The 17,132-nt window shown below is 39.9% G+C and overlaps 2 protein-coding genes across 2 annotated transcripts in view; both read right to left on the bottom strand.

The window, feature by feature from the left end:
- Positions 1-1,348: 1,348 nt before the first annotated feature.
- FXN (frataxin) lies at positions 1,349-11,078 on the bottom strand (the record flags this gene model as incomplete). Its single annotated transcript, XM_082301173.1, has 5 exons — positions 1,349-1,649; positions 4,341-4,438; positions 7,819-7,939; positions 9,280-9,362; positions 10,938-11,078. The coding sequence occupies 5 exons, from the start codon at positions 11,076-11,078 to the stop codon at positions 1,496-1,498; spliced, it is 597 nt and encodes a 198-aa protein (XP_082157299.1). The 3' UTR covers positions 1,349-1,495.
- Positions 11,079-16,232: 5,154 nt separating this feature from the next.
- The window catches only part of PIP5K1B (phosphatidylinositol-4-phosphate 5-kinase type 1 beta), a gene marked incomplete at its 5' end in the record, with an annotated part of 58,050 nt that continues 57,150 nt past the window's right edge, over positions 16,233-17,132 (bottom strand). Inside the window, one exon of the mRNA XM_082301404.1 lies at positions 16,233-16,784. Coding sequence (XP_082157530.1) covers positions 16,782-16,784 — 3 coding nt within the window. The 3' untranslated portion in view covers positions 16,233-16,781. The remainder of the gene's footprint in view (positions 16,785-17,132) is intronic.

Genomic DNA, 17,132 nt, shown 5'->3' on the forward strand with positions numbered 1-17,132 from the left:
TTTTTAACTCCCTGTCATTTTTTAGTAAGATTCATGAGATTTGGGAGTCATTGTATTTACCTCATCTGGTAGAGCTGAAATTTATATTGATTGTAAAACATGCAAACAGCATGCACCATTAACTAAGAGCTACTTCTGGTGACATGTTTCTCTGTTTAGTAGTGAGAAATAGCAGGTAACAATGCTTATACTCTAAATGCAAATACTGGGAAAGAACACTTTACAGTTATTGTTTTTCAATGACAAAATCAATCATTACCTGTCAAGCTAGCTAGAGAATCATGCCAAACTAACCATAGCATCAGAGAAACCAAGAAGAAAAATATTTTGCTCTGAACATATTTTCACACAATCTGCAAGAGTATGGTATAATTGTTTCCTCATTCATTAGTCAACAACTTGGTCCTTCCATTTTATAGGTGGTTAAAGCCTGCAAGTGATAATAATGTAATAGTGCAAATGCTGAAGTGTTGCTGTTCATCATTTCTTTCAAAAGTTTCTGTTTTAAGATCTGAAGTAGATAGTTTATTTCCTTCACATATTTAACAGCCTGACAAAGACAGCTTCATCAGCCCAAGAACCATACCTGGTTCTAAAAAATTTCTGCATCAGCATGGTGCCAGGGGGAGCCTTGCTGTATCATGGTGTTAAAAAGATAATCTAAAATCACTTAAGAGATGCAGTAGAATAAAATCAGTGCAAATTTTTGCTACCATGAACTTAATTTTGCTCAGCTCAAAAGCAAAAAGTATTTACTTTTACTCTTTGAAGAACAAAAAGGTAGAGAAAGAGAAATGCACGGTAACAGAATGAAATGTTTGCAGAGATACTGTTGTACAGCTTAAATTTCACATACTAGTCTTTCCAGTTCCATATCATGGTTAGAGCCACACAAATCTCCAAGTAATTTAAAGTTTAGCTTAAAAAAAAATCCTGAGGTGAAACAAACTACAATTTAGAACTGGGAGAAAATAGCAAGTGCTGCAATACTAAGAGAAAAAACTGTCATTACATGTATTATGACATGTTCAATGTGACTATGATGTGTTACTTACTATAGCCACAAATTTCGAGGCAATACATTCACAGTACCACAATTTATGTCAATGTAACTCACAGGCATTTCTTGTTTTGCATGAATGTTTCACCAAGGAAAGTTCAGTGTTTGTGTGCTGGTCAGAAGTCACCAGGTGGGTCAGTCCTTACATGCAAACAAGTCTACAGACACTAAGAATTCATGACTTCTGCATAAAGAAAGCAAGAAACGAAGTGACAGGATGGGCGACCTCAACCACCTGTACTACACGGACACAGATTTAAACAGCGACACAGAAATCCAAAGACTGAGCACTAGAGAAAAAACATATTATTTTCATTTTTGTTGCACAACATATTGATGCCAAAGAAAACCACAGAATTAAGCTCAGGTAGTTCAGCCTAAGAAAGAGCTTGGCTTGAGGTTAAAGTTTTTGAACTTCCACGAGGTAGAATATAATCAAGTATCTTCTTTCCCAGAATATATTAAGCAGGACAAATCCAATTTAGTTTTTAAAGCTGTTGAAAACTCTTTTGATAGTAGTTCATGAAGAGATACTCTGTCATGAGCATATACCCAATTCCGGCCGGTCCAATCATAGCGCTTGGGCCCACTAGAAAAAAACACAACAGAACATCACACACTGTGTAAGTACAGATTATTTCAGGAGAACTGCTGGAAGCCTGTATGTATAATGTATGCCAGAGAGTGCCCAGGAAAAGGAACAGATAGCATGGGGAACGGCTGGTAGGCAGTCTGAGGAAGTGGAGCAGAAAAAGCCTGATATGTCAGGAACTACGGAGCCATCAAACAGATATATCTGAAAGGTGACAAGATACATCAGTCACTCCCAGGGAATTCAAGCACTTTCCCTTCCTGCTTTTGGCACTGATTTCCCCACAATTTCTTCCTTTATCCCATTCTTCCCTCACACGTATAATTTTCTTGTATAATGCTGAATTAATGCCACTGATTAGTTCCTGCAAACATTCTAAGCACAGCAAAGCACAAATCATTTCATTTTAGATGCAACAAAATAATTTAGTGCCTGAAAGCAAATCTATTGGCATGTGGGAGATTTATACCTAAAATGCTATTTTTCTCTGCGCTATCATATTGTTGCTGGCTTGATTTTTCCAGGCCTACATTAAGTATCAAGAAAGAAACTTGAACACCTAGGTTCTATTCCAGACCTTTGTGTCCACCCAGTTTTCCACATGTCAAATGACTGAAAGGTACTCACTGCTGTTAACATCAACTAAGCAAAGAAAAGAGAAAGGAATGAAATGGTCATCTGGGATAAACAGATAAACCCTTGATCTTGTAGGACATATGTCTTGGAACTCAGCCAGTCAACATGCAAAGTCTGCTAGAGAACAGACTATCCTATACACACATAAGAACAATCTGCAGGTTCTCTCTCTGCAAGCATAAACACTGATCTGAACCTTGAATATCCTGAATTACTCACAATAGTCAATTGAAGAACCACTTTCCAACCACTAATCAACACAAACCCAAGTCACTTCCACTGAAATCTCACTTTCTGTATCAGAAGTGGTAACTGTTTGAATCAGGGTTATGTGTTTCAGTTACTTTACGAAGTATTTCTCACTTCACCTCTGCGGCACAAGTGTATGTTTATACTCTCCTGCACCTAGAGAACGATGGAATGGGATCCTGTCATTCACGAAAATCAGGCTAAGAGAGAACATTTAACAATGACAAAGAAATATGTATGTTATCTGAACTGGTTTTAAATGTTATGCAGTAAATATCAGTGATCAGGTTAGCATATGAAATGCCTTCATAGCTCTATGAATCTCCAAAATGCTGTACAAATGTGACTCTTAAATTAATTGTTTAAAAAAAGATCCAGTGAATTCTGTAAAATGCCTAAAAATTTAAATATAGATTAAATGTATTTCTCATGGAAAGTCTGCATATATTTTTCAATCATAAGAGGAAAGAATTAAAGTAATACATTAAGGTATTGCCAATAAATATTGTGTAAGGTTGAAAAGTCTTTTCAGTCAGGAGCCACATGAAATTACCGCAAACACACTGATGGCAGGTTGCACACATCCCCTCATGCCCTTTTTTTGTAACTGTCAACTAAGTAAAGTTTTCACTTAGGTGTATAGGCACTCAATATCAAACAGAAGGCCAAAAAAATTCCAAGAAAAATGTCTCACATCTTGAAAAATTTGTCTCCCTCAGGATATGTTCTCAAAGACTCAAGATCAACATTTACTGTAAAAGTGCCCCAAAACATGCAGTGCAAGTGATTACTGGCAGCAACATTGGCTTCTTTCACTTCCCAGCATACTGCATTTAAGAAAATGTCAGTCCAGATCATACAGTATTTGCTGGAGTTGCTTTTCAGAAGTTAGCAAGTAAGCAAACACACAGCATCATATTCCAGGAAATACCACTGTTTATCGTAATAGCAGTTAAGGGACTATAAAAAGGAAAAATTTAACTTTTTTCTTGAACTCCATACTCCATATTCTGGAGCACATATGTCTTAGCTCAACTAGAGCTCAACAGCCAGGAATTATCTGAATTTTGGTTTTCAGAAATATACAAAGCCCATGTGTCAGTGACGCAAAAATCTTATAAACTGGTTCCTTCACCAGTAACACTGATCAGCTCCCTGGGTTCTTTTCCAGGGATAGTGGCAAAGAATACAGATTTTGGAGGGAGACAGCTACAGCATTTTCCCACTTATCTGGCTGCCCTCCCTGCTGAAACCAATCAGAAAACCTGGAATGGATCAAAACACAGCATTAGAAAAGGCAGAGGAAGCAGCTAGCTAAGGCTCCTGTGAAGGGCAGATGCTGGACAAAAACAACCAGTGTGGGCATACATAAACATGTAAAGCAGGAAATCCCACAAGCTTAAAAGGGAAGGAGCCACCCTGTTTAAAACACAAAGAGAGGTTTAGATCATGACATCATCACTGCTCTTTTTCCAACAGAAGCTTTGTTTGTTTCTTTTTAATCACTGCTGGTTTTATTTCCTATGAATAGGCTATATTCCTGTAGACAGTGGTTTTGGGCTGAAACTGTGTATGAAAATTCTCTGTTACACATTTCCTGTATTAATTTAGGTATGCCAGTAATATTGCAGTGTGCCCTGAACCATTATTGAACATTTAGATTATATCATGTTTTGAGAATATACAGAGTAGAAGGGTTACTTATGAAAAAGATATAATGTGATGGTGCCATGCTATAAATAAGGGGAAGTACATTTGCACCCAGTCTGCAGATATTACGTAACAAACTTACACATAACTTACCTAGTGGGTGAGGACAGCCAAATCTGCCGGTTTGGTGTTTGCTTATTGATTACATATGTTCCCATGTCTCCACCCAGTTTAACTGTTAGTACTCCACTCTTAAAAGACAAAGCAAGCAAGAAATAAAAAAATTGTATCCTGTTACTTTGACAACAATTACTTCATCTGCAGTGGCAGAAACTTACGTATCTGTATCACATTCTGAACCACCTCCCAAACAATAATAGCTAGGAAGAATGATCACTACATATTAAAAACTTACAGTAATACCTAGCCCAAACTGCATATCTTTGAGTCTGATCTAGACTTTAAACCTTCTGGTCAGAGTTTGATTTTAGTGTGTTTATGCCATTCACAATGGCACTACTTCAATAATACTCTTGAGCTTGAATGTGGCATCTTGAAAGGACCAGACCACAGCAATTCATTTTGCAATGATTAAAACATCCTCCAATAACGACTTTTTTCTATTAATGAACAATGCAGAACTGGTGTGGTTCCAAATCAAGAAGCTCTATGTGTCATTGCTAGATTTCTGAGCCATGTGATTTTACTTTTTTTTAAGTAACTGTAATAGTTTAACAGGGAATAAACACTTTTTTTTCTCGATAATTCTGACTTTTACCTCAAAAAAGTTCCAGTTCTAAACCCCATGAGGTCTGGGTTTGCTTTAGTTATGCCACCTTTAGACCATTATCCTAATGAACATTTATTTTCTCTTTCTTGCTCACATTTCTTACTGACAACATGATTCACATTTCTTGTAACTGACAAAAATGTTTTTTGTTCTGACTTCAAGAGTGAAAAAACAACAACACTTGGACTGGAGTTAATCCAAAGATGATCTGAATGAAACTAATTAAAAAGGGAAACATTTCCACAGAATGCAATGTGATGATTCAGATAATAATTTATTTAGTTTGCAGTATCTCAAATACTTCAAGCCCCATAGCACAACAGAGATTCTTTAAGGGTATCATACTTGTCATGCTTTAGTCAGAAGATACTAATAGAGCTAGCTACCATTGCTAGAGCTATTTGCTATGTACAAACACTCACTGCGGGGAAAAATGCTTTAATGTATGAGTATCTACTGCCTGCAAACATCCTCTGTAGCACAAGCAGCAACTCAAAGCTTCCTTCCCCTCTTCCCCTACAAAGTAACTCAGTGTTACTGGTTTCTGACCTATCTCAACTACCACCATGCATAAAATAATAATCTCAGGATCTGATTTTTTACCTTAGTTTCCCTGTTGTTTCTGTGCTTGCTAAGGCATTTATATCTGCAATCAATACAATAAAAATAAAAGGGTCTCCTTAGAAGTCCCATCAGATTGCCCTGCCAGTTATTTCTATCGGACATTGGTACAGTGCAGAGAAGGACAAGAACAAGCTACTTCTCTGGCTGTCAGAACTTCAAGTTTTCCATAACTCAGTAGTCTTAGAATTGCAGAGATACAGCAGAATAAGAACAGGATGGGGGATTAGGCCAGCATAACGATATACAGGTTTCAGCATTCTTCTATGTGATTTTAGTGTCATATTAAATATTCACCACGGTGTCATGCTATATGCTACAAAAACACTACAAGTAAGTAGGTTTTCAAAGAGTTAACAAAAATTTATACTATTATTTATATCATGTGTCAGCTGTTAGAGAGTACTCTTGCTCTATCCTTCCAAAGTAAATAAGAGTTTAACCTCTACTGCTGTGTTGAAAACACTTCCTCATACATTTTACAGTACTTCTGAAATACTAGAAAATACAACTTGATTTTTTAAGAACTTAAATTGCTGCAAGATACTTTTACCATATTTTGACAAATACAGCTGTATGTGTTTTGTACTACCGGATTGGTTTGCTAGTTCCTGGTAAGAAAAATATTCTTCTAAAGAGCCTTTTTTTTTCCTGAACATGAAGATATAAATTGCACAAAGCAATAAAATTTACGACAGGCAAAACAGACCTTTATCACGTTCGCCACCTTGTGGCTTTCTGCAGCACTGACCCTGTGTGTTTGGAATTAAAACTTGGCCTATTTAACTTTCTGCTTTTAACAGAAATGACAGCATATTATTAACTGTCATCATACAGTCTATATAGAAAAAGGACCACTGGTAAAAATTAAGATGTATTACCATTAGTCAATGTCAAACATAATCCACCATACAGTAGATGGAGAAAACAATTATGACATGACCCATCAGATTAACATAATGAAGCACCTAAGAATACTAAAGAGGTAAATTTCAACCATTGCTATTTTTTTCCTAAGATAGTCGGATAAGGCTAATAGGTTCTGATATCCTAAAACATACTGAAGAGTAACGGTTAAACAATGCTTTTTACCAGAAAAGCAATTAGCTGTCACATTATCTACATACTTAATTAAAGCAACAAATAGTATTTGCTAAACACAAAGCTACTGACAATATATTACTTTATATCTTAGCTATCAGAAATACAGAATGACAATTATGATTACAAAGCTACACAGAAACAAGTCCAAAACTACAGGCTTTTGTTTTGGTTTTGTGCTTTGCACAGTGAAACCCAAAGCATGCGATTCAACATCCCTGAGCATAAAACCTTAACTGACAGTGCCAGGAGAAGGCAATCTCATTGTGGTAAGACATGAAGAGGGAGCAGTAATTGTGTGACCTCAAAAAAACTGCAGTAATGAAAGACCTTTGTAGCAGTCAGTAGTATAGGGAGAAACAGCACCCTTCTCCAAGTCATGTTGAGGGCTGAAATACATAAATCACTTCAGGCACTGAATTTATATAAAAACTAATAAATTCCCTATACAAATAAAACAAATATTTTTAATCTGATTCTGTCACTCCTGTAAAAGAATGTGAGTGGGCTGACTACTGAAGGCTCCAGCAATACAAGGTCTCCTATGATAGTAGCCCTTCTCCCCACGTATGCTCTGGTCTCACTTCTGCAACAATCTATCCAAACACAGCACCCTCTGTTGCTTCTCTCCACCACAGGCTGTCATCAGTGAAGCCAGGACAAACCCACGCTACCTGGTCAACACAAACGCTGCTTCTCTGTCTTCAGGGCAATAAAAGAAACTGCTCTAACAGTTACATGTGATGTACTATGCCACGTAGGCCTACTGTTCTAGTATTCACCAGAAGGCAACTGATTGCTATGCCAGATACCTATGCCTGTTTAGGGAAATTTATAGACAAATGTGAAATCAGAAAACAGTTTCTGTCTCCTCTTCTGCTCATTTACTGTTCTGTACTATGTCTTTCTCTTAAACGTGAAACATTTTAAATTCCCAAATCATACAACAGGATGTGTTACTTTTCACCAGAATCGTTGCCCCCATCAGTATACAATAAAGGTGTAAAAACTCACTGTATTTTAAGTGTCAGCACTAAGGCAACTAATTTAAAATTCTCCTCCAAATAATAGGAAAAAACCTACAATAATTACAGTGGTAATATAATGTTTAAAACATACCCCTAAAGAGACATCATAATCTTCTGGGGTAAAAGGCTTATCTGTCAGGTCCTCAAAGAAATCTGCTAAGGAGTCCAGTGTTTCTTCAGCCAGTTTCTCGTAAGTGGTTTCATCTAAAGAGCTACAAACAACATGTAAGTCCACAATTAGGAGGAAAATCACGGAAGACAACATTTTCCCTATAATAAAAAACATACCAAGACCATGACCTTGGATGTAACAGTCACCATGAAATGATGGTATAAAAGTAATCAGTTTTCTTAAGGTGATGTAGGTGACAATCCACCTTATAAATGGAGGTGAAATTTTGAAATTAATTGCTATTAGAGATCTCTTAACTGAGGCAGATGTACTCACTTCCTTAGCTACTAACCCCCATTTAGTAAACAGTGTCAGATTTCGAAGTAAGGCATTTTCAGAAAAGGACTTTGTGTAAGAATTGCTTAGTTTTGAACTCTACAAATAGACACAAAAGCATCTCTCATTTAGAAATGTATGTCATTTGACTCTCCAAAATTTGCTGTAGCCATACGCAGTTTAGAAACGTCAACATCACTTACCATGTTTATGTATAGCCTTTGCCTTCTCAACTGGAATTACCCACACAAGCTGGTAATTAGGTGTTATTTAAACTGTGCTTATGAACTAACACTTATGAATTACAGTCTTCTCCAGAGAGTCTCAAAGCACCCTTGTGGCCATTACGTAAGGCTTACAGCACCTGTGAGACCGCTTCTCTTTTCCTCTTTAGCGGAACAAAGTCTAGATCAGTTTAATTAACCAAATGTAAATGCAATTAAATCACTTAAGTTTTTCCATCCGTAAAAGTGTCAGCTTTAACTGAGTGTGTAGAGGGGTCTCTCTACCAACAAAAAATTCAGTAAAATAATTTCAGTCTTTGCTAATATGGCAATAAAACAGTGAATATGGGCTGAATATACAATATATATCAGTTGATAATATAAAACGTATCTTTTAAAAAATTTTCTTATTATCCAGTCACTGAAATATGCTCTATGTCACTGATATGAGGGACACCACAAAAATGCCTTGGGGCATGGAGAAAGCCTTTGGATCGGGCAGGATTCATGTACTGGTTCAGGGTGCACTATAGGCACTTAAAGGCAAGAGCCATTTCAGACATCTGCACAATCCTTTAGGGTGCCTCCAACTGCTGCATCAGAAGGGGAGAAGTCGCCAACGGATACTGTGTCACATCCTCTCAGAACAGGCAGAAATTTCATGTCCTCTGGCATATGTGAAATGGTGCTAAACACCTGCATTTAGGCACATGAGTTATTTCCTAAGCAACTTCCCAAATTCACACAAGATGCTTTTAGCTAAAACTGTAGCTGTCCTTTACATCACATCAACATTACATTAGTTTGGTAGTCTTAATACGCATATAAGTTATTTTAAAATACCTAACTGATATTTTCAATATCTCAAAATACATTTTACCTTGTGTCACTCAGAGTTCCTGCATTTCTCAAATTCATGAGCCAAACAGTCCTGCTCTTCACATCTGAAGAAAATTGTAACTGCTGTTTAAAGTAAGCACAAGTAAAATGGAATTAAAGTTAAAACATCAAGAATTACAAACTATGCATTTATCATACAAATTAAACAAATCCTTCAAGTCCTTTCCATGCTCAAGTAAAAATGTTCATATTCTATATCACAAGGCTAAAATTGAAAGAATTATGCAGCTTTAGTCCTTGGATGATTGAAACAATCTAAAATCTCGTTGTCTTCCTCATACAAGCTAATGGAAAAAAACCCCATACCCTTTCATTCAAAGAGGAATAAACTAGGAATAGAGAACTATTCTAACTTTTCTATTGTTCTACCACTCTAATTACTGAGTAACTTCAGACAATTAAATGGCTTAGGCCCAGATTTTCCTAAGTATCCACTGCTCAAATGCTGAACTATCAACAACATGTGTCCCTCTGCTGGAAGTCAGGAACATATTAAATCGAAATAAACACAAACCCCGACTCCTTCTTACATACAAAAGAGCCAAACCCACTTCAGATTCCAGATCTCTCTGTAAAACAAGCCATTTAACTTCTAATTTCTCTCGGCAGGAAAAAGAAAGAAGGCTTTAAAAAGCAAATCAAAATTATGGAAAAGCTGTATTGCCACACTGGCAGTATCAGACAGGGGAACAAAATGGGTAACCCCGTTGAGGGAAACCAATACAAGCATGAAAATAAAGCTAATCCCCAGGTCAGACACACTAGCAGAAGTACTTATGCTATCCACCAAGAAAGGAAGATAGCATGATTTCCATTTTCTTAACTGGTGCTGACTATTTGGTTTAATGGTAAAACAGCATTCATTATTACTTTTTGTGTACTCGTGCATGTTCAGAAAATTTCAAACTGCGTTGAAAAGCAAGTGACATTTGCAAAGGAGCTATGACAGCTTCTCTTCAAGCATCGAAGAGCAAAACACAGACCGATCTCTCCATGTGGTTGACATCTATCCGCAGGCATTACCGATGAGCCGCCTGTTAGTCCAAAACCACGACACAGGCAGAAAGGACAGAACGGCGACACATCAGTACAGGCCGACAAAATACACCACGGTGCCTACATGTCTGACTGTACCCTTTACCCTACAGCATTTCTTTCATACACACTTAAGATCAAAAGCTACAAGACCAAGAACACGTTCAGGCTCTGTCCAACCTGAGCAGCTCTAATTCCATCAGTGTGTGCCCATACTCCGTTTGTGACTGGAGGCTGCCAACAGCGGTGCCAGCACGCAGTCGGCATCTGCCCCGGCGCAGCACACCCGGCTGAGGGCGGCCCCAGCACCGCCTTCTGCGCCTGGAGAGCGGCAGCAGACGAGTGCACCAGCTCCCGTGTGCGGCAGCTCCCGGGGCACGGAGGGAAGGAGAAAGGGAGAAGGCAGGCGGGAGAGAGGGAAGGAGGAAGGACGCGCCCCGCTGAGGGACGGCTTCCGAGGAGGCCCGGCGGCGGCGCTGGCTGCCCTGGCTGCCGCCCTTCCCTCCCTGCCCACCAGCCCCAGCCGGCGCTCCGCCACGGCCGCCCCGCCCGCTCCCGCGCAGGCCGCGCCTCGCCCCCGCCGTCCGCCCGCCCCCCGCTCACCGTGAGGCCGCTGCTGACGGCGGCTGTGCCCGCCCTCGGGGCGCCCCCGGTGCCACCGCCCCGCCGCACCCCCGCCCCCGCCCCCGCCGCTGCCGCCCGTCCCGCGGCGCGCACGGCACCCACCGCCCCCGTCCGCCACATGGCGGCCGCGCGGCTGCGGAAGTGGCGGGGCGGGGCCGGGCGGGCGCGCGCCACCACCCCCCCGCGGCGGCGCGGGGGAGCGCCGGGGCCGCTCGGGGCCGGGCCTGAGGAGGCTCGTTCGGCCGCGCTGGAGAGGAGAGCCGGGAAGCGTGGGGTTTTTCTCTTCTTCCCAGCCCCTGCTGGCTCCAGCGTCAGCAGCGCCAGGATAAATTAAATCCAAGTGCTTTGCTACGGAGACAGCACAGGTGTATCAGAACCCAGCACGGTCTGTCCGCCCGGCGAGACTTTCGAGGCTGCGGCGCTTTCCCCGCCAGCCTTAGCCCGGTGTCCTGCCCCCGGCAGTAGCACGGCCCGGCACGGCGGTCCCTAGGAAACAGGTGGTGGGCCCGGTGTGCTGTTCAGGCTCCCCTCGGGGAGATCTCGACCCTGGAGCGTCACAGAGACGAGGGGCTGCGGCGGCCATTTAGCACGGCTGCCCTCGCTGTGCGCCTTCACCTCGCTGCTGCTCTCAGAGCAAGCGGGGAGCGCTCGTGGGCGCATCTCTGCAGGCAGGCATCTGCACAGGCAGGTATCTGCACAGGCAGGTATCTGCATCTGCACAGACAGGCATCTCTGCAGGCAGGCATCTCTGCAGGCAGGCATCTGCACAGGCAGGCATCTGCACAGTCAGGTATCTGCACAGGCAGGTATCTGCACAGACAGGCATCTGCACAGGCAGGTATCTGCACAGACAGGCATCTGCACAGACAGGCATCTGCACAGGCAGGCATCTGCACAGGCAGGTATCTGCACAGGCAGGTATCTGCATCTGCACAGGCAGGCATCTGCACAGGCAGGTATCTGCATCTGCATAGGCAGGCATCTGCACAGACAGGCATCTGCACAGGCAGGCATCTGCACAGGCAGGTATCTGCACAGGCAGGTATCTGCACAGACAGGCATCTGCACAGGCAGGCATCTGCACAGGCAGGCATCTGCACAGGCAGGTATCTGCACAGGCAGGTATCTGCATCTGCACAGGCAGGCATCTGCACAGGCAGGCATCTGCACAGGCAGGGCGGTCGCGCTGAGGAGATTTACAAGGAGCTGGAGCCTGGGAAGAATAGCAATTAGAAGCCATACTACCAACCAAGCATTCACTCAGGGACCCGTTCTAGGATTATTTTCTGTGACAGGAAGTATTCTGGTCCACTACGTCCTGCAGGTAAAATGTTTCGCTGAGCCAGTAAAATAAAGCACATAATTTATCACGCCTGACATTTTCCACTAAGTTATGTAAACGCTGGTGATGCCATACTATTAGCAGTATGTGAAGATGTGGAGAGTCTCAGCCAGTCATCTCTTATTGTTACTTAAACTGAAAAAAATAAACTAGGTTACCAAGTAGATGAATGGTAAGAAATAATTCCTATAAAAAGGTTTCTTTAAAAACCCACACAGTTTCTGCAGGAACACAGACAACTTTCACTTCAGAGCCTTCCACAGGACAGGACCAAAAGACACAGCCATTGGAAGTAAAATCATAAACATGAAAAGCATACAAGTATTTGGAAGCTTACCTCTGGTTACTGTGTGATGCATTTTTATTTTTCAAACACTGTTAATTAAAGTAAGCAGCTGGGTGCTCTGAGCCACCGGATCCAGTTGAAGATGTCCCTGTTTATGGCAGAGGGGTTAGACCAGGTGACCTTGAAATATCCCTTCCAACCCAAACTATTCTATTGATTCTATGATCTTCCACTGCATAGGGAATAAGTTATCAAGTTTGTTACCAAGATTGGTAATTTTATAATATTTTTCTATAAGCCAGAATTGTTTTACACTACACAAGGGGAAAAAGCTCAAACAATTCAAGCCTTTTGTGCAAATTTCAACTGAATTTATGAAGTTTATTTTAGCTAAAAGCTCTCTTTACCAAACTGTTATCTAACTTCGGCAGCTTCTTGTCTCTTTTCAACAGCCTCCTGTGTGTTTCTTTGTTACCAGTGTCTTCCCAGTTTGCGTTCTTGTTGTATTTTGTGGGGGAAGTTTTCATACATTAAGCAGATTTAAGATACTCTCTAGTTCCTTGAAGAACAACCCATTTGTAGCCCTGCTGGGAGAATCTACTTCTGTTTCTACAGGAATAATGGTTTACAAAGTGAGATAAGGCTTGTAGGAACAAATTACTTGTATCACACCACAGAAAACATTGGTAAAGCAAACATTTGATTTTTCATACCTTGGTAGAGAAGGGGGGAAACAGCTAGAAGAAAGGAGGAATGCCTTTTCCTTTATGTAGTATTTAATCTATTTAAAGATGGTGCTAATTTATATACCTCACCTTTCCTATAAAAAGAACCTCAGGTATTTTCTGATATTATCCAACTGGTTCCACAGTGATTTTTCTCTAGTCATCCAAGTCATACACAACTCTCAACAGTAAATGTTCATCTTGTGTTTCTAAGTTAATGACAAATCAGTGAATTAGTGTCAATTAAATATTTTCTCTAGTATTAGCAATTTCACATACCAAATCTTTTAAAAAGTTAACAGCAATTAATTCAAATGTAAAGTTCAAGTTAATGAATTTTACAAGATGCTACTACCAAGCAAGGATGAGTCACACAACTTCTAAAGGGCTCAAGTTAGGTTTTAGCAATTTTAAAAATGATTTCTTAATGTTTTTCATATTGATTCCTGTCCCTTAGGTTAATGTTGTTTATATCACAGTATTGGTATCAATATCTTTATGCTGGTGTAAAATACCTGTGAAGGAGTTCCAGATGCAGACGTGCTGCAGGGTCAGGCCCCATACATCCAGTCTGGAAAGAGCTGATATTTTTTTACTTCAAGCAAATGCATACACCACTGGAAATGTTTCAGCAAATGCCTCCTACAAAGAACAGGTAGAGTGTGCTAGTGATAACTGTTTTATCACTGTCTAGTGGTAAGGGTTTGGGAAAATACCATTGAGTTATATGAAATTTAATTGCTTGAAGTATAAGCAGAGTCAACAAGAAAATAGATGGTGGGATATGTGTTTTTTCAAACCATTGAATTATAGTACAAGGACACAAAGTGGGTTTTTTTTTTGTTTGGCTGGGGGTTTTGTTTGTTTGGTTGGGGTTTTTTTGTTTGTTTGTTTGAGGGCTTTTGTTTTATTTTTTATTAACTGAGGGCAACTATTTGGTGGTGCTACCACCAAAGGCAAAACTTCATTTCTGAATGCCATATGATTAAGTCACAAGGTCAGATAACACAAATTTGGAATTATTCCCTACCTTTCTCTAAGCTGGCATCAACCTGTGCTGTTTCATTCTGACCAGCTTGCAGGGCCAGATAATTCAGATGCCACTGCCCACAGCTAGCCCATCTCTGTGACCTAATTCTTCTTTGCTCCCTGTGGCAAATTCCATCTGTTTAGACATGGAGAAACAGACCAATACATTACTTTATACCCCCAGGAGTTGATTGTGCTTTCTGTATATTATTTTTATTTGACATGACCTGCCTCATCAGCTCTACAGATACATTTAAAAGTCTTTAAATTTTCATCAAGAGCTACCAATGTGAAACACTAATGCAAGATGAAGAGAACCAAAATGCTTGAACATGAAACGTGTACATCCCTACAAAATCCTGTGCTCTTGGATGTTTGAAAATTTATATCGTTTTGTGCACTAGAGAGCAAAATGAGTTCCAAGATGTTGATCATTAACCACACACACACACAACTTTTAAGTGCACATGCTTTGGAGAAAGTTTCCTCAGTAGGCTCCATAGTCATACAGGATTTCCTTTTTCAGTTGTTAAATGACTGTTTTGATTTATAAATTACTGTGTTCAAGGGACAAAGGATGTCTCAGTCTCTGAATCATTTGGTATAGACATTCTGATTTTGGACAGAATTGTTGCAGTTAAGTTGTATATCCTCTGGGTTCTTCCTAAGAACAAATGATTCAGATGCTACAGTTACTAGGCAATTGGGGAAAAATTGTCATGCATGTTCTTTATGAAGGTTAATCGGGTGCTTAAATGTTTTCCCCCAAATAAGACTAATGACAAGTATCTGCTTTGCATAGAGACACATTCCAAATATCCTGTACACTGCACATGAAGGATCAGACACTTGACACAGATGTACAAAATGTTTTTACTCAAAGGGCATGCAGATTGGTTTTGCTTTTCTCTGAGGAATGCTGCAGAAAAATTATCTTGCTGAGATTAAGCTGTCTAATTTTAAAGCCTAGAAAAGTGGTAATCATGAGATACATGCTTTAAGTGAAGCCTTAGGCTCTGCATACTTAGAAAGCAAAAAACCCCAAACCCCTTTAAATTTCTCTATACTGTGCGTAATTAAGGAATAATACCTTCTTACTCTTCAGGATTATATCAAAGTAAAACAAAACAAAATCACCACCACCATCCCCCACCAAGCCAAAACAAAAAAAATCCACCACACCAAATCCTTAAATGAAAAATTCTATACAGGTACAACACATAATTCTAGGACTTAAAATGCCAAATTCTGGTTTTGTCAATTTAGCAGGTTTACTACGCCTACTCCTAGAAGACACATGTTATTACCAATAACTTTGGTAGCTTTCTGACACACCTGTGCAAATTTTTAAATACACCACTGTATCGAAGCATGAAATCTTGGACTGATGATCACTGGCATTTGGGATTATCTCCCTGTTACTTGGAAAATTAGGGAACCAAAAGAATTTCTGTAGTTACCCTAAAACGATTGCCCATACTGAAAAACCTGAAATGGTTTTGTAAAGTCGTGCCTGTTGAGTATGTTCCTTTGCCCTTCCTGCTCTACTTTCAAGATTTCCCTTTTCATTATAGAACTGGTGAAGACAGATGCCATGTTTGTCATATCTCAAGAGGCCTCTTGAGACTCTCTCACGAAGGCAGAGAAATGCAAGAACATATAAGTCCAGTATAGATCAATAGCAGGATGACAGCTGTGATAGCCTTCAGAATAAAATCTTTTATTCATCAATAAAACTATAGTTTACAGTAGTATTTTCTAAATAAGTTATAGAATTTCTCTTTTACAAGAAATAAAGCAAAATCAAAAATATTTCAAGGACAATATATGTACACAACATAAGGCCTTGTTATAAATAACATTTTTATCTCCTTTTTACCAACAGTGAAAGTATCTTTAGAGGCTCATTTTCATATGGTATGTGTAGACATTTGCCCTAACCCTTGTACAACATCAGTTCCAATTTCCACTGATGTGGACCTAAGCAATTAGGACTGAGGGGGTAAAAAAAAATGAAATTGATTTTATTCACCACTGTGCTTATTTTTAAATAGGTAAAGCAGGTAATAGATTTTGCTTGTGCATAGTTACAGAATGCATGCAAATGAAACCACTAGAGAACTGATAAGAAAATATCACTTTGAAGTCCAAAAAAGGTGATTGGCAATATTGTAGAAAGCAGCCGGAATACACAGTTCTTCACAGTTGAGCAAGCAACAGCAGATGACAGCAGAGTGTGGAATGTTTCATGTCATTTTTGTCAAGTCCATCAATCCCCTCTATGGTTCAAAGATCCTGGCACTTCTAAGAATAAGCTCAGTTGATTATTACTCTTTGTCTGTTAGGCTCAGCAAATTTCTTCTTCTTAAATGAGGAGTGCAGAAAGTGCTTTTCATTGACCATGGTCACTCCTCTTAGTTTTACTCTTCATGTATTATTTGTTACTGGAAATACAGAAATGAGAAGTTAAGAGTTGTGTTTACTTGTTTTCTTACAGAATTATAAACAGGTAGCATCTTTCTTCCCCTAAACAGGCTGCAGTACAATTTGCCAGTGATTCTCTTATAACTTTGATCCCTAATCAAAAGCACTGGATCTCTTTTGGGTCTCACTGATCCAAAAACATTGGGTCTCTTTTTTTGTACAGCAGCTAACCTGTGTGGGTTTTGCAAGCATTGCCGTACACTTGTATTATGTGAATTAGAACTACTTGCTGCTGCAAAATGCTGAACACTCTGGATGTCAGAGAGGACAGAACAATCTGAGAGCACTCAGCAATTCACAACAGCTTA

Source organism: Coloeus monedula, assembly GCF_965178545.1.
Source record: "Coloeus monedula genome assembly, chromosome: Z".
In the NCBI taxonomy this organism is placed as follows: Eukaryota; Metazoa; Chordata; class Aves; order Passeriformes; family Corvidae; genus Coloeus; species Coloeus monedula.